The sequence below is a fragment of the Mustela lutreola genome, chromosome 7 (genome assembly GCF_030435805.1).
Source record: "Mustela lutreola isolate mMusLut2 chromosome 7, mMusLut2.pri, whole genome shotgun sequence".
NCBI lineage: Eukaryota > Metazoa > Chordata > Mammalia > Carnivora > Mustelidae > Mustela > Mustela lutreola.
The window spans coordinates 119,066,548-119,087,801 of record NC_081296.1 but is presented as its reverse complement, the minus strand read 5'-3'; the positions used below and the strand labels follow the sequence as shown (position 1 = coordinate 119,087,801).

The 21,254-nt window shown below is 37.0% G+C and overlaps 1 protein-coding gene and 1 long non-coding RNA gene across 9 annotated transcripts; one reads left to right on the top strand and one right to left on the bottom strand.

The window, feature by feature from the left end:
• Window positions 1-1,166: 1,166 nt before the first annotated feature.
• Window positions 1,167-17,968, bottom strand: CCDC196 (coiled-coil domain containing 196). Of its 8 annotated transcripts, XR_009355158.1 has the most exons (12): window positions 17,882-17,968; window positions 15,713-15,968; window positions 15,469-15,621; window positions 14,091-14,187; window positions 13,339-13,389; window positions 11,585-11,662; window positions 11,313-11,396; window positions 10,616-10,675; window positions 10,102-10,243; window positions 5,598-5,729; window positions 4,023-4,081; window positions 3,397-3,428 (listed from the first exon to the last, which is right to left on the bottom strand). XR_009355158.1 is itself a non-coding variant. In XM_059179699.1 (11 exons), the coding sequence occupies exons 2-11, from the start codon at window positions 15,760-15,762 to the stop codon at window positions 1,341-1,343; spliced, it is 810 nt and encodes a 269-aa protein (XP_059035682.1). In that variant the 5' UTR covers window positions 15,763-15,968; window positions 17,882-17,968; the 3' UTR covers window positions 1,167-1,340. The 8 variants fall into 8 exon arrangements, 7 of the variants coding, with proteins under 7 accessions (XP_059035682.1, XP_059035677.1, XP_059035683.1 ...); XM_059179699.1 differs by lacking the exons at window positions 3,397-3,428; window positions 5,598-5,729 and adding an exon at window positions 1,167-1,376; XM_059179694.1 differs by lacking the exon at window positions 5,598-5,729 and having other exon boundaries at window positions 3,247-3,428.
• On the top strand, window positions 6,211-10,910 carry LOC131835370 (uncharacterized). The gene is made up of 5 exons (XR_009355159.1): window positions 6,211-6,373; window positions 7,703-7,825; window positions 8,460-8,519; window positions 9,666-9,813; window positions 10,602-10,910. It is a non-coding gene; the product is annotated as an uncharacterized LOC131835370 (long non-coding RNA).
• Window positions 17,969-21,254: the final 3,286 nt, after the last annotated feature.

Below are 21,254 nucleotides of genomic sequence, written 5' to 3'. Positions count from 1 at the left end.
TCTGAAGTGCCCACAGTTCACATAAGCAACACTGAAACTAGATTTTCTGCCTGGATCTAAAAGCATAAGGCAACATTCTTGCATCTTGTCACTTGTCCCTTTGGTGATTGCAATTTTAGACTAAAGATGAGAGTATCAATCAGGTTGTTGTTGGCCTTATCTCATTTAGGAAAGAAGTATAACAAGCATCACTAATCACTTTGTGGTCATGACAAAAAGATAACTTTTAGAGAAGAAATGCTGGCATATATTCCCTGAATAGCTCGGAAGTCAAGGTAAAATAAATAAGAGTAGCTACAAAAATAGTACTACCAAACATTATGGCTTGTAAATGTATTGCTAGTGGAACAAAGTTTTCCTCAGTTGAAGTGAAAACTGAAGAGTATCTCCCAACTACAGTCAAGGATCAGAGGTTTTATTCTCAAAGAAACATAATTGGAATATTATGAGTGTATATAAAACTGTAATAATGTTTCAATTCCACCAATACTTTGTGATTGCTAATTCAGCTTCTCTAATAACTTGATTCTGAAATGGGAATGGCCTACATATAGACATATTCCAACCACCTTGGAAGGAATAGCCATCTGTGTAATTTAAATTAATTTGGTTTATCAGTGAATCTCTTGGGAGTTTCTGACCTGTTAGGTAAGTTGACCAAATAAATTTGTACGCACAAAGTTGAGATCCATATCCTGGATTTATCAAAATGCAGATACCCACAAATAACCAGCCAAATGATAACTTTGCACTGGCATATAAGTGCAAGTCAGAGTCCAAAGTGAAGTCTTACAGACAAAGTAAGATAAAAGGCTATGATATTTCCATTTTGTGTTTTGAAGAGACTGAAAGATTTGGAGCATTAGAGGGAAAGATGATAAGCCTGACTGATAGTTAACATCGAATTTCAATACTTTGGAGATGGCAAGTGATTCTTTTTCTAAGAAGTTATAAATCTCTCCTACAACTAGTTTATTTATGCCTTCCTTAATGAAGAAAATAGGAGGGAAAAGTTCAGATACTCATCTAAACTTATTGAATGTCAAACAAACACCACACATCTGATTTTAAAACATTTGAATGGTGCTCTTTTAATCTAATTTTAAAATTGGGAATCTAAAGCCCTGAAATTAAATGACTTACTTAAGTAGTTAGTGTACAGTCAGATTTTATTTATATTCTTGACTTTGGTTCTCATTGTTCTGTCTAATCCAAATGACTAGGAAAGTCCCTCAGGACTGTTGAAGTGTACAAGGACTAAATAAGTACAGAGGTGACTTTCTTGAAATAGAACGTGGATTACATACTCAGGTAGCTCAGTTGGGAGAATATGAAACTAATCATGTCAGGGCTGCAGAACCTGTTATTCTTGTGGTCTAGAAAGGAGAGATACAAATTAGATTGAAATATGAACTGGTAGTAAGAATACCCAGGCTCGATTAACTGTGGGACTTTGGACACCCTTTCAACGTATCTGAATTCCAGTTTCTTTTCTGTAAAATGAAAAGAAAGTCATACTTAAAGTTCCTTCTAATACCCAAATTCTGTGATTTCATGTAAACCTTTTCAAGTCCAAATCACATTTTATTTATTTATTTGTTTATTTATTTATTTATTTATTTGACAGACAGAGATCACAAGTAGGCAGAGAGGCAGGCAGAGAGAGAGAGAGGAGAAAGCAGGCTCTCCGGGGAGCAGACAGCCCCATGCGGGGCTCGATCCCAGGACCCTGGGATCATGACCTGAGCTGAAGGCAGAGGCTTTAACCACTGAGCCACCCAGGCGCCCCCCAAATTACATTTTAAACACAACTTTACAGATTTAAATTAACCTTGGGGGAAAGAAAACTTTTGATTGGTTGGCTTACTTTGCTCCTTACTAGAATGTCCAAGGAATTTCTACAAACTAGGAAATGTTTTGTAACAAATCAACTTTTCCCATATTGACATGATATAGGAAATTAGTGACAACTTAGAGTAAAGAAAAGATCTGAAGATCTCAGGGACTACAGTATGATTCAAACTGACATAAAACAAGGTATTAAGGGAGCCTGAGACTTTGCAATTAACTATCTGAGGACTTATGCTATATCTGAGTCTCTATCGAACCCCAGGTACTACATTAGGTGGTCAAAATGAAAAGATGAACAAGACATAGTACTGGGCCTCAAAAAATTCACAATCTGGTGAAGGAGAGAGCTCAGTAAACAAATAAGAAATTGCAATATAATTCATTAAGTGTTATGATAAAGGCAAGAGAGCCTGGAACAGTGATTCTCCAACCTGGCTATGCATAAGAATTTCTGAAGGAGCTTTTAAAAATACAGATGCTCTTCACTATCCTTAAGAGATGATTTAACTGATCTAAGGGAGGGGCCCAGTGAATTGGTATCTTCAAAAGCTCCCAGGGAGATCCTAGTATAAGAGTTGGCAAGGAGAACCACTGGGATAGGAGAAGGACTCAAACTCAGCCCTAAGGACAAATGATAATGTGCAAACACACAAAGAGAAGAATCAACTTTGTGTAGAGGCATGGAGATAACAGACCTCATGGTACATGAGGGAAGTTATAAATAGGTCTGTTGAGCTGAATATAGTATACATCAGCAAAGGGAGATACAGTGAAAGAGGAGCCTGGGGATGTAGGCAGGAGGCAGATCATTATATGGTCTGTGAAGGCGCTGGACTTTATACTAAAGTCAATGGAAAACCAGGATGGAAGAAACATGATCTCATTCCTTTTTTGGAAAACACCACTTCAGGTGCCGTGGAAGATGGGTTAGAGGAACTGGAAGTGGGGAAACCAATTAAAAGGCTGTGGTCATCTAAGCAGGAAAGAGGACCTGAACTAAAGCAGTGGTGGGTGGAATATAGGAAGGTAGGAGTTATTCAAGGAAAATGTAAGTAGGAGAGAGAATCATCAGGGCAGTTGGACATGGTAGGTGAGAGAGTAAGAGAAATGTATGACACATAATTTTCCTTATTTTGTACCTATTTTTACTTATATGCTTGTGATGGATCTGCCCAGAATGAAACATTTCAGAGGTGGAAAGGAACAGCGTTTTATGTACTTGTTAACAATATACAGTATGGTTTGAATCTAGTCATTTCAAAATTAAGAGCTATCAAAATAATCAGAGACTGTTTTACAATCCCTAAATGACTAAATTCCTGACATACTTACGGTCAAGCATCTAACCTGCATTTCCACCCAGTTTGGTGGAGACATAGTAAACAACAGTAAAGCAAAGGTTTGAGAGATTTTAATTAACACAAATGGTTGCCCAAAGCAAATGGAGTGAAAGCCTTCTAATCCTTCAGAGCTTCATCTGGCAGTGACCTCAGATACAAGAGCCTCCCTCCTACATCGTCAAGCTGACTTCCTCTAGTTCCTTGTTGTTCTGTGGAGGTCTTTGATCCCAGAATTCTCTACAACATAGAGGAGGAAAAAAGAACAAAAAACAAAAAACAGCTAAAACATCAAGTGGCCTGGCATTCACTATGCAAATCTCCTAAAAATACTAAATTAGAATGTGCTTTAAAAAATAAATTCCAGAGGTGCCTTGATGGCTCAGTTGGTTAAGCATCTGCCTTTGGCTCAGGTCATGATCCCAGGGTCCTGGGATGAAGTCCTGAATTGGGCTCCTTGCTCAGTAGGAAGCCTGCTTCTCTCCCCCCTCCCACCCACTGCTCATGTTCTCTCTCTCTCTCCCTCCTTCTCAAATAAATAAATAAAATCTTTAAATAAAATAAAATAAAATAAATTCCAGGGCCACCTGGGTGGCTCAGTTGGCTAAGCAGCTGATTCGATTTTGGATCAAGTCATGATATCAAGTCATGGGATCCAGTCCCATGTAGGGTTCCACACTCAGTGAGGAGTCTGTTTGGCTTTCTCTCTCTCCCTGTCCTTCTCGCCCTCCCCCCTCTCTTTCTCTGAAATAAATGAAAACATCTTTAAATAAATAAATAAATTCCAAAAATCCAAGCCTTTAAAATAATTTTGAAAATGAAAGTAATTCTTACCACATTAGATTCATTTTTGCTGGTACTTGTTCTGTCCATAGTTGTAGTGCTTATAGTATCTGGTGGGAAACATTAGGAAAATGAGAGCTTTCTTTGAGAAAAAACAAAATGAAACAAAACCCGGTTTATTTTGAGTTGCAAGGCTACTAACATTCATCACACATTACATACAATATCATTGCATTACTGTAGGAATGGCTCTGGCATTAGCATTAATGTGGATTTTCTAAATATTGTTTTAGAATATAACTTCAAACATTATTTTTAAAGTTGGAATGGCAAACCTATTTCAGCTAAGGGCTCATGTCTCTCAGGCAGAAGAAAATCATTTGAGGACTGTATGCAAGTAGAAACAATTTTGTTTGAGAACCTACAAAACTGTACTTTTAATACAACTTTTAAATGAAAAAAAGGGATGATAAATCATATTCATATATCCACACCCTCAGATAACCCAGACACATTTTCCATAAAAATGGCTCCCTGTAGATAGTGGAGAATAACAACAACAAAAAAAGATAAAGGTGGGCATGGGGACAAAAAAGAGAAGGCAGGGAGAATGACAGGCATAGGCTGAGTAGAGAAGAAGGAGGGAGCCAATAAAAAGAGGAAAAACGAAGAATTGGAGGATGTTAAACAGGCTCTGTAGTGAGTCTGTCCTAAGTTAGGACTGCCAGAATACCAGTTAAGTTTGGGTTTCAATAAAAAAACAAATAATTTCAATAAAAATCATGAAATGTTTGGGAAATACTTAGACTAAAAAGATAACTATCTGCAATTCAAATTGAACTGAACATCCTCTTTCTGTTTGCTATATATGGCAACCCTATCCTAATAATCCTGTTGAACTTCCTGTGTGTAATATAAAAAAGTTTGGAAGCTATTGTCCCTCATTGAAATAATTATAATATTAATAAAGGTACAATTTATTTTTTTCAGCCCTCAGAATTTATATTTAGGAAAGAAGAATTTTATTCTCCTCCTGGACTTCTGTGGGGTTTTATTTATTTTTTTAAAGGTTTTATTTATTTATTTGGCTCAGACAGGGAGAGAGAGTGAGAGAGAGCACAAGCAGGAGGAGCTGCAGGCAGAGAGAGAAGAGGCTCCTCACTGAGCAAGGTGCCTGATATGGAACTGGATCCCAGGACCCTGGGGTTATAACCTGAGCCGAAGGCAGATGCTTAATCAACTGAGCCACCCAGGTGTCCCTCGGTGGGGTTTTATAGGACTAAAAAACAAAAACAAAAACAAAAACAATTTAGTTTAGAAATTAACTTCATAATCTACTATTAGTTACTAAAGTAACTACTACATAGTACTACTATAACATAAACCTAACTTTGACATTCAAAAGGTTCAAGTTGTTTCAAAGCTTTAAAAAGCCTGTATTTGAGAATGTTACTATTTATCAAGAACCCAGATTCAAGCTAACTGTGGGTTTCCACCCCTGCCTTTCAGCCTTTTAACTTAACACTATTATTTTCCTTTCAGCAGCACATACTGGAGTATATTTCAGCCATCAGGAAGAGTCATACTAAAGTGAAGTAAAGGTTAAAGCCAGGAAGAATGACTTACTTTGGGAACGGAGGGAGTTAGAGAATAAATAAGGTCTCAAGAGTATTCATTTCCCACCTCAGTGGGATTTCATCTGAATTTATAAGTGTAGCAAAATATTCACATCCAACCTTCAGCTTCTTCTCAAAAGAGCTCAAGAAAATGCCAAGAGTACGAGTTTGGTAGGGGGAGGGGGGAGGAGAAAAAAGAAGTGTCAGAATCAAATGTCTTATCGTCAGTTACATTATTACCGAAGATAAATTTCTTCTTTAAACTACCAGCAGGCATGAGGGAAATTCAGCTAAATTTAAAGATTACTTCTTGCCTGTGCTATGATAGGTGGATGCCAAAAGCCACGAACTGTTCTCTTGACTCTACAGAAGCCAGGGAAAGGCTGTTACACAGCTTGGGTCAAATTGTAATTTTACACTGCTGGGAAAATAAATCCCTTCAAATGTGACTCTTCCCCAGAAGGCACTCACTCGGTATAAAATGTTCTTCTCTTCTACAAGCCTAGGTGAGGCAGTATGCCAAATAGATTGCACTGGAAATGGTAATGCTATAACCAGGGCCTCAAGAGAATTTGCAAGTAGGGATTGTTTAAAGTGTATCAAAGTAATAGTAACACAGAATTCTGTTTTGCCTATCAAACAGCTCACACTATTGCAACACAGCCAACCAGCACACAAGACAGCTGATGTGGGAGGAAGAATTCTTGTCCAAGAGCAGTGAGAGAAACTTTTCCTTTACTTGGAAAGGTCCAGAACAGAAGGGCCTGTGCCCGGATTTGCTGGGAGGTAAGTACCAAACGACATTTTATCCTTTAAGACAGGTTTGTGAAATTCAATTCTGTTGAGACTAGAGGAAAATGAACCATATGTAGGAACATTATTATGTACTTAAACTTCAAAAAATCACCACCTTGTGTAATTGCTCAACTCATTTTATAATTCAGTGTCCCGATTACCTGATTTATCTGTGGTTGAAAGAAATAGTATTAGACAGAGATTGTGAAGGAAGCAGACAGTGAATGTTTTTGGAAACGAGGAAACCATAGTTCAAGAAGCAGAGTAACAGGAAGGATTGTAGGGCAGAATACTGAGTTTAGTAAGGTCTAACCAAGGCTGCCAGTAATACACCTCAGAGCAACAGAGCATGGCAGAAAACATTAATAATTTCTTTTTCATTTGATATATAAATGTAGCACATTTTGTCCTGCAGGAACAGAAGATCAGTCTCTCCCACAGTGTATCAGGGTTCCTAAATCACTATTTGTGGACTAGAAGCCTAGATGTGATTGGTGCCACCTAATGGGATAAATGCAGAATTACAAACTGTCAACCCATGTTGAACTGTTTTATTACTGACCAAATTACCCATAGGGAGTATGAGTCTTCATTGGGAGGATAATACATTAAACAGTGATAAGTTTGGATTTAAATCATAGCCGTTAGAGGTGGAAAAGTCACGAGACATCCCATACTTTAACTAGGATATGAGCTTGGATACAGAATCAGAAGCCTGACGGCTCTAGTTTCTTGTTTTATGAGAACTACCCCATAGAGTCATCATTAGTGAACACAGTGAACATTACACAAAACCACATGCTTTCAACATGCTCTATAATATGTTTTGATTATTTTAGACAAAGAAAAAAACTGAAACTAAATGACTTCCCCGGGTTATTTAAATATTCAGCTTCAAAAATAAGACCTGCAACTCAGATATCTAACTCTAGATCAAGTGTTTTTTCCATTAAAATACTGTTTCCAAAAATTTGATGTCAAGATGATTTTTTTCTTTGAATGGCAACTGAGGTAAATTTAGAAGGTGATAGAACACAGCATTAAACACTCTGTAAATCACAGTGAGAAAATTACTCCCTTTTCAACTCTTTAAATTTGATGGCCTCAAGGAGAAAGTTTCAGTTTGTTGCTGGTTTTCTTTAAAACTCTCTACATCTTGCTAATCTCACTTCCTAATAAAGATAAAACAGACCTCAGGCTTTAGCGTCTGGTTGGAACATTAAAATTTTGTTTTTCTGTATCTTTACTAAGTTTACTTTCAGTTTTGGAAAGCTTTATCAGTTTTTCATTGAAAATAGTAATATTAATTTTATGTTCCAGGAATGCATTTAAGAAATTAAAGAAGTCAGTCTAAACAGAATATATTGAAAACAACAAACCAAGTGACACAGAAGTTGGGAAACATGAGCACAATTAAATCGCCTCCCTATCATATCACTGCTGGTAATGATGTCTTAACACAATTAGTTTAAAAATCCCTCTATGAAAAAAACTAATGCTTTTGTTTTCTTTTCAAGTCAAATAAATAGGTCAGCATAACCAAAATCTAAGACTCAGATTTCAGATCCATTGAGGCTCAAATAAACCCAAAGATTTTGTATATGTGTGTGCTAGAAAATGAAACTGGCCTATAATCTGTGTTCAGTAAAGGCACAATCAATAAAGCACAGGAACAATGGGTAACACATGCTTGTGGCTACTTTCATTGGTGGTAACTGGAATTTTAGTGCCTTATCTCTTAATTCTCCAGAAGCACAAGAGGAGAGAAGAGAAAAGAGAGGAGTGATCTGTGGGCTGTCCTAGTCCAAATTTCAAAGATCCAATGTTCTGCAAACAAGGGAAAAATAGAAATCTTCTAAGGTGATTGAATCAAATAGAACCCTTCACTACTTATTAATCTTGGCTCTATTTGAATCTGGAGCTAAAAGATTTTTAACTCCTTACTCTAAGATCCCTCGGGATGACCTTCAGCTCATTTTAAACAAAGTAAAACAAGGATCTGTCATGCTTGTACCCTCTTCTCCTCTAGCTTTTTAATTTATACCTGAATAGCTTACTGCTTCTGATTGCATTCTAGGTTCTTATTTGAGAAGAAAACCTCAAGCTTCTGACTGTCCAATTCTTATCAAAACAACAGGTAAAAGAAAAAAATTTAAATATAATATAAGCGCCTGACTGGCTCAATCCATAAAGCCTGTGACTCTTGGGGTAGTGAGTTCGAGCCCATACTGAGTGTAGAGATTACTTGAAAATAAAATCTTTTAAAAAAAAGAAGAAAAAATATAAGTAGAACACTGGCTAAAGGATGAGTAGTCGATCCAACCTAGATTTTGTAAATTTTATATATGAGTCAAGTCAGACTGACAGTACTATGTACCTGGACCAAATCATCTTGAACTGACCCACTGCTTTTTAAAATTTTCAAATTAATATTTTTATTAGATTGTGCCAACAAAAAGATAAGAAACAGCCTAGAAAATTTAGATTCTGAATTCATTTTAGAAATATTATTGAGAACATTAGCTACTATAACACATACAGAATGTCTTGTCTCCATGGAGAAGAAATTTCTCTCTGGTCTCAAAACTAGTAAAAGCTATATTTCTTGAGCAATTAGTTTATTATTATTTTGTGGACACTGTGAATCCATGTTTCTTTTTCTGGGAAATCCAGAATCAAGTTTGAAACCCGCTTCTAGTAACTATATAGTACTTTCATTATACATATTCATGTATTTACTTGGGCTCAACTTATTTTCCTTTTTTCTTGATTTACTCATCTATTTATTTAAATCTTATGTGCTGTGTGTGATTTTATCAGCTGTTCAAGCCCTTCATGGTATAAGATTGAGTAAAAATTAGAAATATAGAGGGGCACCTGGGTGGCTCAGGTGGTTGTGTCTGCCCTTGGCTCAGGTCATGATTCCCCGGTCCTAGGATGGAGACCTCCATCATGCTCCCTGGTCAGTGGGGAGACTGTTTCTCCCCATTCCCCACCCCTCCCTTCAACTCCTGCTTTCTCAAGCTCTCACTCTCTTTCTCAAATCAATACATTTTTAAAAAGAAATGCAAGATATACATACTTACACTGTTACTGATAAAATACTGTTATCCCCTAACGATGATTTCTCATTGCATGTGTTTTCTTTAAATACAGAGTTCAGATTCATAGATCTCTGAAAATTTAAGAAGTCTTTCTTCTGCCCCCTCAGAAGCCGTTCCTTTATTTTTTTTTTATAGTAAAATATACAATTTCCTCTAATGATGCCATAAATTCTTTGCAGGGAAACACTGATAATCTCAGAAGAATATTTGGATTAGTGAAACTCACAACCACTGTCAGAAGTCTCTTTGGCTTTCTGTTCTGAAGTAGCAGAATCTACTCCAACAAGATTCATGAGACCAAACTACAGTAATTCCTAAGAAAAGGGTGTAAGTGGGGAGGAAACTAATATATTTTCAGGTACCAACTTTGTACTAACTACGTATACTAAGTACATAATATGTAACTTAGTCTTTACAAAAGAAAATTTCATTTCCTCCAGAGGAATCCTTTCTTTACCAGAGCTTCTGAGTAATAATGATAGTGATAAAATTTATTAGATCACTACTAACATTTAACTTATGGGGTGCCAGGCATTGTGCTGTTCACTTCATAAGTAATAGAATGTTCACTGTAAAATAAAGGCTCAAACTGTGTGCCTATGATACTCCACCTACCTCGGGACCCAGGAAGATTAAAATATGCTTGCTTTGGTTCCAAATACTGCTGTAAGTATAGGGATAATTTCAAGTCATTGGCCTTCTGGTAGTTCTTCAAGGCTTCAATTCTCAGCTCAATCACTTTGCCATTGAAGTCATTCTACAAGGCAACATTTTCAAAACTACTCATATAATACTGGCCTCTCTAAAGCACCTGTAACCTGACCCTTTTTACTCAGAAGTTTAAAATCATCCCATCATGTTCAATCTTTAAAGTTGGGCAGAAAGTATTTGTGATTTCCCCCCATTTCAAATAGAACAAAATCAAGACTATATGGGAAAAATGTATTTAAGTTATTCAAGGTGAAGCTGGAGACAGGTTTCTGCAGTTACCTCCCTATGAAATGTTTTCTTTAAGCAGGATAATTGGTCATCCGGATGAGAGACTTGGGGTGAATATTATGAAACTAAAAGACCTTATATTGTCTGAATGAAATTGTATCCCATGTCAAACCTAGGAAGATCTTCGTACCTGAAGGATGTTGGCTTGTTCCTGATACCTGACCCATTCCATTTTCCTCTGTTGCTTTTCCTGGTGGAAGAAAGAGCCTCTGGGTGACAAAGTAAATTGAGATCAGAAATCATTGTTCTCAATATGCTGCAAAGACGTTATAGCAAAGTACAATATCATTAAATTCACTAATAAATTGGCTTCAACTTTTTGGTCCTTTTAGTAGGGCCCTACCTGTATAATCCGTGCTCTAAAAGCTAAAAGCTAAATGAATAGAATACTTATTTATGGATCAGTGTGTTGTGGGAAGATTAAATACAAGCATAATATTTCTAAATAAATGTTCAAAAACAAATCAGCTATTACTTTGAGATTACATAGTTATTGTGGAGTTGTCATTGTTCATATAGTTTCTCCTACCTTGCCTTCACTAACATAATTTCCAAGAAACTTGCAGTGTGACTCTGACTCAAATATAATATCCCAAGGGAATCAGATCTCCTATAAAATTTTTATCAGTTCAAAAGCACCTGCTTCTTCCTCACCCACTTCCCCTGCCTGTGTTCCCACTCTTGCTGGCTCTCTATCAAATAAATAAGTAAATAAAATACTTTTTTTTTTTAAAGAAGCACATTGCAGTTTAGACAGATTACTGCTACATTAAAAATTTTAATCCATCAGTTCTAAAAGCTACTACCATTCAGAAAGGTCACACTACCTTCCTTTTCTCCTTCACTTTCTCTGCACATGTTGTCTCCAGTTCATTTTTGGTCTTCCTAGATGATGAAGGGGTTTTAGGAACCTGGGATAGAAGAAAAGAGCTAAAGGAATAGAAGTTCCCAGAAGAGAAATGCAATGTCTTAGCAGACAGTAAATCCAACCTAACCTAAAGACCCAAATCCTCACTATCTGCCTACCCAAATTAGCCTTCATTGTCAACAGGCTGTTTCCGGCAATGTGGAATCAACAACCTTGAAATTGTCCACTTGCCTTCCCATCGTGCAAGTCTGCTTTGTTTTTTATCTGCGGTGCTTTTTGTTGACCACCGAGTTCTTCTGTGTCGAATGTCTGTAGAGACACATTATGGCAAAGCTTTAAATTAGTGGGAATTAGTGAGGGAAGTGGAAAACCATCACAAGTTAAGGATTTAGTTTCTGTGAAGTTGTCATTGTTCATATAGTTTCTCCTACTTGTGGATTTAGTTTCTGTCAGTCAGCAACCTGTCAGGGTTCGACATGAAAAATGGACTATGAAATGGGGTTCAGAATGGAATAAGACCTTCCATTTGGTCTCGAGTATACCTTATAATAATAAGACCTATTAACTGTACCCTTGTTATATGTCATCACTACTGTAAGCTACTTACACATTACTTATTTACAACACTCCATTATAAACTTTCTCATTTAATCCTCATAAGACGATTTTTATTTCCATTTTATAAATGAGAAAAGAGATTCAGAGAGGCTAAGTCATTTGTTTAGAGGAGTACAGAGCTGGAATTTGAACCAGATCTTGCGGACTCCAAAGCCTATATTCTTAACCACTGGCCTCTCTCTCCATTTCTCGTTATCTAAAATTATGAGTAGGGAACATCAATCACAAGCTAATGTGTGTGGACATCACTTATAAAAAATCTTTGGGGAACTTTGGAGAAGCTGGATTTTGGGAGAGGAATTGTGCTGGCACATTTCCTATCACAAGGACTCAAATCAAGAACCAAAACTGATAATTCATAGAACTGATTTGTAGCTGCCTCTGAGAAGTAGGAGCAGATCTCAGGTCAGGATGCAAAGCTGGATGGTATCCTGATTATTTGTGGTAAGGTCAGATGAAAAAAACAGAGATCGTATCACATGCTGTTTATATCACAAGACACAATCTGTTTTTCTAGTTTTATAGTCTATGAAAAAGCACACGGATCTCAAGGAGTTAGTCCACAAAGGGATTTCCACCCCCATATGGTTTCCCAGCAAAAGGCCCTACTATTGTATTTTAAACAGTGAAGTGATTGTTGCAAAATCATAGGAGAATTAGAATTATATATTCATACATTCATTCATTCAACTTACATTTATTGATTGTCTACTATATTCCAAGCATTGTGCTACATACTAGGGATTCAGAGATGAACAAAGAAATCAAGAAACTGGAGGAGGTTGTAGTCCAGAGAGGGCCAGGGAGACAAGAAACAAGTAAAATAACAATTATAAAAATAAAAATAATGAGCTTAATTATAAAGAGTGCTGTGGAAGACATAAACAGAATTCTATAATAGAAAGTAGGGGAGGGGTGCCCTGTTTTACATGGACTAAACAAGGAGGGCTTCCTTGAGGAGGTGATATTTAAGGAGACCTGAAGGATGAGAGTGAGCCAACCAAAAGAAAATAGTATTACAGGCAGAGTAAAAGCTTTGAGATAAAAAAAAGGTCTTGGCATGTTTGAGAACCCACAAGGAGGCCAGTGTGGTGGTTGCACAGAAAGTAGGGGGAGGACTTCTTTGAGAGGATAGAGGTAGGCAACAGCCATATTTTGCCACAATAAGGAGTAGATTTAAATGGTTTCCCTAAGGAAAGTGAAATGACTTGATTGTTTCAAAATATCACTTTGGCAAAGGATGGATTGGAATGAGGTATGGGTGGAAGCAGGGACATGACAAAATGAGAATGGGGACATGAGGAAAGGGAAGTTCTTTGGTTTAGGGTCTGTAAGACAACACTATCAAGAGATCCTTAGAGGCACACCTTGTTCCATAGCATCTCCATTTCCTTCCGAAGCATCTTGTTTTTCCTTTCCTGTTGGGGGGGGGGGGGACGACAAACCAAACAAACAGAAATGTGTTTGTCCAGTCACTAAAGTGAAGTTGGAAGAAATTATTAAGTAATGAGGGGAAAGGGATGGGGATGCAGGGATATAGCAAACCATGGAGGAAGGCAATAAATAGGTCTAGCCCAAAGTCCAGGAATGTGAGAAGTGAGTTTGATGAGATGACAGTACAAAAATGATAACAATTTTGAATAATAACTATAATTATGGTATTTGTAATATATTACCAACATAAATTAGTTCCTCACACAACACTTAAGATGTTCTGATCATATGGCAATTTTTCTGGCACATAGACCACTAATTTCTAATTTTTAAGATCATTTACCTTGTTGGTTTTTAAAAAATCTTATGAGTCTCCCAGAGCAAACTATTTCTTTTATTTTACTTTGGTATTTTCTATTCTTTATGAAATATGAAGGGTTAATATGCTTGTATTACTAACCTTTAGATGAAAAGCTTTTAAAAGTCAAAGAAACAACATTTTTGCTAGTTAGTCCTGAGTCTGCCCAACATTTCATCTGACTCCTTTTTAGGTCGAGGAGCTATGAGTATCAGAGCCTTAGGTGCTAGAGATGAGCTCTCTCTCTTTCCTTCCACATCTGATGATAGCAACTGAATGGAGCTTTGTACAGGAGACCATTTCTTAGAATGCCTACCAACCTCTTACCAGATTCTGCTTCATCTCCTCTGCTTCCTTAATGAGCTCCATGACTGAGGATTCCTCACTCCCCTTCCCTGCCATGATCTGCCTCATAATCTGCAGACTTGAAAGAAGAGAAAGACATCACAAAACATAATACTTCCTAAAGAGTAATATTAATATTCTGGTAAGCAGTCAGAAAATAGACTACCATGGGAATGAGATGGGTACTAAAATCACAGGAGTTAATGGAATTCCTTCTGGATGTAGAAGGTCTCTATAGGATGATCTCATCCCCCACCAACATTTGCCTCAGCTCTGTGCTTTATAATGAGTTCTGTGTTCAGTAATGCTCAAAACTTAGGTCCAGCTGCCAGTGAGTCTCTTCCTCACCCCTTCAGAAAAATGTTTTTGTAAATGGCTTTTGAAGTAGAAAGGATGATTTTGCCCCTGTGAAGAATGAGGTCAAAGAATCTGTTGTCTTCAGCCTAAATTCCAGAATTATGCCTTACCCCATCTCTGTTTGTATTTCTCATATAAAGACATTTGAATTAGTTGGGGAAACCCCTTATATCCTTATGGTAGCTCCCAACATACAGTCCAAGCCATCAAGAAATTTCTAACAAAATCTAAATCAATTCCAAGTAAGTCAAAGACTCTCTATTCTTTAAAGGAGTTAAATTTATATTTACGTTCATTATACTTTTTCCTCCTTAATTATAAGCAGAGATGTGAACCTTTGTGTTCTCTAGCCCTAAGAGAAGTTTGTTTCTGCACTGCAAGCAGCTGGTGCTTGACCACAATGTTCTGTCTGGCCTTTGTTCTCCAAAAGTCTGAGCTCCCTGGGATGCCTACACTACAGGTAGAGAATGAAGGTAGACCCATTAAGGTTAGATTATCTGAGACTAGAAAGGAGACAGAGTTGGTGGGTCCCAAGAACAGTGAGTGCTCAGATAAGAGTTGAGATTTCATCTACCTAGTATATTTAGAGAAGCCAGACTCTAAATCCAGAGGACTCCTAGGCCCAGAAGATTTCTCCATTTTACTCCTTGACAAGGGAAGAACAGAGACATCTATCCTAAAGTGACCCCACACCCATGAATAAGGAGCTATCAGTGTAACCAAGACAGACTGAAATACTAAAGGCTCTTCTCTGTTTCTTGGATGGGCATCCTAGGGAAGAAGAGTAGTAACTGTAACCTCTTGAGATGAGGATTGAATCATATTTAATTTTACTAACAGAAAACAAAGGATTACTTGCCACTGATTTTGTGGTTATAAATTCCTTATTTACATAGCTAAATATCTAAATCTTTTTAAAAATGTAAATAATCATTGTTAATCCTCTGGATTAAAGTCCTCCAGCCTTTTTTCCTCTAAGAAATCCTGAGTAGAAGACCTTTACCTTCTTTGTTTTTCCTCCAAGTTAGACATCAACTTCTGGCATAAGAGATTGTTCTTATCTTCAAGAGGTTTTAGCATCTCTAGCAGTTCCTGCTTCCTTAGCTTTAGGTCCTCATTCAGCTCCTTCAAGTAGTTCTCATCTATTTTGGAACATCTGTGGGAAGAATAATATCTGCCTTTAGCCCAAGTTAGTAACAGAGACCCTCTGGATAGTTACCACTTGGCATCTTCTGTCCATGACTCACCTTGGTTTTGAAGGCAAGTAAGATCCTGAAGGGTTTGAACCACTTGTCATTTTGAAGGGAAACTTCTACTCTAAGAATAGAGAGGTCTTCTTGGAAACATGTGCCTTATTGTTCCATTCAGTTAAGTCATCATCTTTCTGCTGCTGTTCTTGAATCTCCTGTTGCATTGGACTGATTTTAGTTACAGCTTGAGTCACAATGGCACTAAGACCACAGAATCACCAGGACTTTTAAGTGTCTCCAACATCACTGACAGCTTGTTGAATGAAAATATCATTAGATACATCTGACCAATTCTTGCCTTAGCTTTAACCAATGCCCAGCATTTTATTCTGAAGTCTCTGAAGGGGATAGAATCAGAACATATCTATATTATGGAATTCCTAGAAATTTGGCCAGTCAAAATTAACTCATGAACACCATCTTCCATGGCAGTTAACCTGCATGAAATGTTTACTACCAGTAGGTCACAGTACCAGATTCTGAGAGTAAGAAAAAGATAAATACAAAGCATCAACCTTCTGAGGGTCTTAGAAGAAGGAGAGAAAATCTCTAAGAGACATTTTTGAAAAATAGAGGCCAAACAGACAAATTTAAGGTATGGGTATAATGTTGAGTAATATATGAGTCTTGCCATTATATTCTTATCTTTAAAACTTGATGTATTGGGTGCCTGGGTGGCTCAGTGGGTTAAGCAGATGCCTTCGGCTCGGGTCATGATCTCAGGGTCCTGGGATCGAGGCCCGCATCGGGCTCTCTGCTCAGTGGGGAGCCTGCTTCCCTCCCTTTCTCTCTGCCTGCCTCTCTGTCTGTGATCTCTCTCTGTCAAATAAATAAATAAAATCTTAAAAAAAAAACTTGATGTATTACAATGACAAGGAAAAATAATATTGAACACATAGCAAGAGGATATAATCTGGGAAAAATCCATACTGCCAAGTAAGTCCTTCCACCACTATAGTTTTTCCTGAGAGTCTGTGATTCTACACTTACCTTCAGATTCTGATTCTGCCCCCATTTTTCTCTCTTTGCCAGAACTACATTTCTCCTAGACCCTAAGACCTTCTGTCTTTATCTATGTAATTTAGTGAGCAGAAAATAACTCAGAGTCACATATTTGTTTCTTCATGGCCTTTAAAAACAGGTGTAGGGCAATATTTTCTGTGAAGTTCTCATATGAATCAAGTCATGTCAATTTCAAGTATTAATTGAGCATTTCTGGGCATCTTCTAGAAACATCCTCCAAAGAAACCTAACCTCGTCATGTTTTGGGAAACCTTAAAGGCTGACTATTGTAGTGGAAATAACACAAGATTTATTTTGTCAGATCTTGGTTTGAATCTTGGCTTCCATGTGAGAAGTGAGATGACTGTGAACAAGTTACCAAATTCTTTGAGTCTTAAGTGCCACTTTTGCAAAAATTAGAATGGTAAATAAAAAGATCTGAATGAGAAGTAAATGTAATATTATTGAAGATCCTGTCTCATGCCAGGTGTTCACTTTTTAGTGTGGTTTTGTTGGTTTGGTTTTGGGGATTGTATAATGCACTAAGTAATACAAAATATAAAAGAGCTGATTTATATAAGGCTAATGAAGCTTAAACTTCAGAGCCCTTCATCTTTATAGGCCTCTCTCAAAGGCCTATAAAATACCTTATTTTATATCCATAATTTTGTATTTTTATTTAGAAAGACAGAATTCCCCAAATTATACACTCCTATGGTCCCCCCAAAAACTGGATCTGCCCCTGGTTGGATCTGATATTTCCCATAAGTATCTCCTATAGGAAAACTTCTCTTTAGTCAGTCTCAACAAATACTTTTTCTAAGGCAAATATGTGTCACTTGTAAGTTATGTATGATAGCTCATGTAACATGACATTAAATTAGAAAAGTCATGTCAGCTAAAGCACAATGTAATTAACACTGATTGTCCTAGGAGTTCCTATGAAGTTTGGATTGAACAAGGGTGAGCAAACTCCACAGTTAGAGGAACTAAGTAGACTAATTATTATTAGTTTTTTAGACTGTAGAAATGGGTGGTAGCAAATAGTAGAGAACAAAAATGGCAGTGATACTAAAGCATGGCCTCTTTAAATTTGTCTTGAAATTTGGTTGGCAGAATGATGTTAGAATTTTAAAACAGTGAACGCACAGCATCCTAACTCACCTTCCTTTGTGTCCTTGCTTGCAAATGATCGTACAGGGAAGAACATTTGCTATTCTGATGTGCTCTTCTCTGTAGCCAATCAGCACCCTTCATTCCCCAACATTCCAATGCCTGTTTCTTCAACTTGGATATGATTTTCAAGAAGACCATTTGTCTTGTAACAATGTATATAGGCTTTATAATAAAGAACTTAAAAGCAAAAACTAGTATTAAATAGGGATAATTGATAGACTACATTATCTCTGGGACACAGGTAGGGAGGGTGAAGATATAGGTGACCATTAGAAGTGGAAAGGAGGGGGTCACCTGGGTGACTCAGTCGGTCAAATGTCTACCTTAAGCTCAGGTCATGATCCCAGGGTCCTGGGATTGAGCTCCACATCGGGTCTGCCACTCTGCCTATTTGTGCACACAATCTCTCTGTCAAATAAATAAATAAAATCTTTATTTAAAAAAAAAAAGTGGAAAGGAGGGAAGTTAAACACTGATTTTTCCTGCAGTAGAAAGTTAGGTCATATGTTGATTTCAGGAGGCATGGTGGAAAACTTGAGAAGAGCAATGACTTGAGGTTTGGAACAGCACCTGAGCAGTGAAAAAGGAAGCCAACCAGGCAAGAGTAAAAGGCTCGCCAAGTAGTGCTAAAGGTCAAGGTGAGTTTGGGAGTTGCAGATTTGTCATGGCATGAATCAGCAATTATACAATTTCTCCAGCAGTACTTGGCAAGCCAGAAGCAATAGTAGGGAGAACAGATGGTTGTTTGACTCTGAGCTGTGACTTGGCAGAATGGATAAGCAGAAGTTCAAGGAGTAAGGGGGCTGAGCATGCTGGTAAGAGGATCCGTCAAGGAGAGGGTAGATCATGGTGTTCCAGCTCTTCAGGGAGGAAAATGAAGAGCTGGTGGCTAAGAGGGGAAACCAGGAAGGGGTTGAATTTAAGGAGTCTAAGGTATAAGAACAGGAGGTTATGGTCAGTGAACATACTTCTTATGAAATAACTTATGGAAACTCACCAATGTTTAGATAAATTGTAGTAGCAAAACATAAATGTTTTTCTGAAGTAAACATTGTTTCTTTGTCACTGCATAATATCCACTGAAGTTCATATGGTACCTCAAAATAGCCCTTAGAACAAGCTATTCACAATGACCTCATCCAACATTGTAGCATTTGATTTTAGTATCTGTTAAGAAAAAGTGAGATTACTCTATAATTAGAGAACTCGGAGCAGTAACATTTTAGTTTTGTTTTACCAGTAAAAAATAAGATTAATCTAATTAAGCCAGGTCTCCAAGAGTGGAGGCAATTATTTTCATATTAGGAGAAAAAGGGGGAGGAAGAGAAAGAAGCTTTCCTATCCACCCCTCCCTCAGTTTTGGATGTGGCAACAAAATTACAGAATTCCTCAGGGAGGAAACAGGAGGACCTGCTGGTCCTTTCTGACCCAGAGCCAGCTCAACCCTTGAAGATATTATAAGAATTCCATTAACTAAAATAAGGAGAGAAATGCTAGCAAAATTATAAGCAAAATTTGTAGGCTTTTAAAGATCACCCACATCTCCCTGTGCTGGCTGTTATTGTCTGTTTTACTTCTCTATAGCTGTCCCAAGCTAGGATGCTCTACATTTGGAGTGAATCCTGGTAGTTAGGAAGATGGAGATACATTTCAGGACTCTTGAATTCCTTGTGTTATTGTTGAGATCTTCTTGAAAGTGGTGCATTCTCTTAGTGGGTCCAGATACTTAGTACAATGGTCTTCAGACTGAGGTACGTGAAATTTCACAAAGGCATTTCAAGAAATGAGGAAACAAGGGTGGTTTTCAGTGAGTCTTTTGCTGGATCCTCAATTTTCACAAGTACTCTTTACTGAAATGGATCTGCCTGTAAATGCCCCTTGGCCACTTTCCCCATCTCCTTTTGCTTAATCACATTTTTCCCTCTTGTTAAAATGGAATACCTTTCAACCATCTGAAATCTTACTTGGGTGACTTGAAGTAAGAGAAACAATCTTACTTCAGTGATTTGTTCTGGGGATGCGTTTTTAAAACCTCGGGGGTTTTGAACTAACCACATTCAACTAGGGCATTAAACTAACCACAATTCCAAAATCCTGGTGTTGGGTTAAAGGGAGAGAATGATTGTTAATGACTGGACTGCAAATTATTTTGCAGGTCAGGTGGTTTCCAATTCTTTGCTTTCAACAAAATTGAAGGATGCCCTAATCAAATTGTCAGCTTAAATTTATTACAAATGAGATTTGATGATAAATTACTATATGGGTTTGGCTTTATAATTCAGAAAGAGTTCAAAAATTTCAGTGATACTACTGTAACAGAACACTTTCCATTCCTATCTACTTTTTTGTGTAAACAAATTTTCTCAGTGAGTATTGAATGTAAAGCAAATAATATAAATAAAATTGATTCTGAAACCTGTATTATTCTAGTGGTAAGTAATAGTCACCTATAAATATGTGAATTAAATGGGGGGAGGAGACAGTCTACCCATCAATTAATATGAGCATTTCCAAAATAATTGGTTATACTTAAAATTATTCATGAAAAATTTTTTTCTTAGTTGTGTACTAATAATTATAATCCCAATGCAATTCTGAAAAAATCTTAAGGTTACAAGAAGTAAAAAATAAAATTACAGTGTTACATATTTTGCAGAGAGGTATGATAAGGTGATAAAAAAAAGAAGTCTTTAGGGGCTTAGGGGCACCTGGGTGGCTCAGTTGGTTGAGCCCCCAGCCTTCAGCTCAGGTCATGATCCCAGCATCCTGGAATGGAGTCCCACTCTTGCTATCACTCTCTCTCTCAAATAAATAAATAAAAATCCTAAAAAAAAAAAGAAGTCTTCCAAGCATAAAATACATTACATTTGAATAAAATTCTGTGGGGGAAGTGTGGTGGAAACATGCATTGAAGGAAAAAAAAAATAAAAATTTTGACGGCTAAAGAAGGGCTTAGTCATGGTTTTAGATATTATTGAATATGAGTTTTTAAGATTAACTGCATACATTTTAAAGTGATATAAAAGATTTATTTGAAAATTTCAATATTACAATATCCAGAAATTACATTTTATTGTAACTCCCTAAACTTACAATAACAAATTTTAGATGTCAACCTAAAAACACACGAAATCATACAAAATACATAAAAATTCTTTAATAACCTACAAGCAAAAAAATAATAATAATAAAGTGTAAAGACCAGTGCTCTAGGGCAGTGGTTCTAGGGTCTGATGTATTTAAGAATCCTGGAAAACTTGTAAAATCTACAGATTTCCAGACTCATCCCCAAAGACTGCTACTCTGTAGATCTGCAGGATGTGTGGTTTTGATAAGCATTCCCTGGTTTTGCTGATGTGTG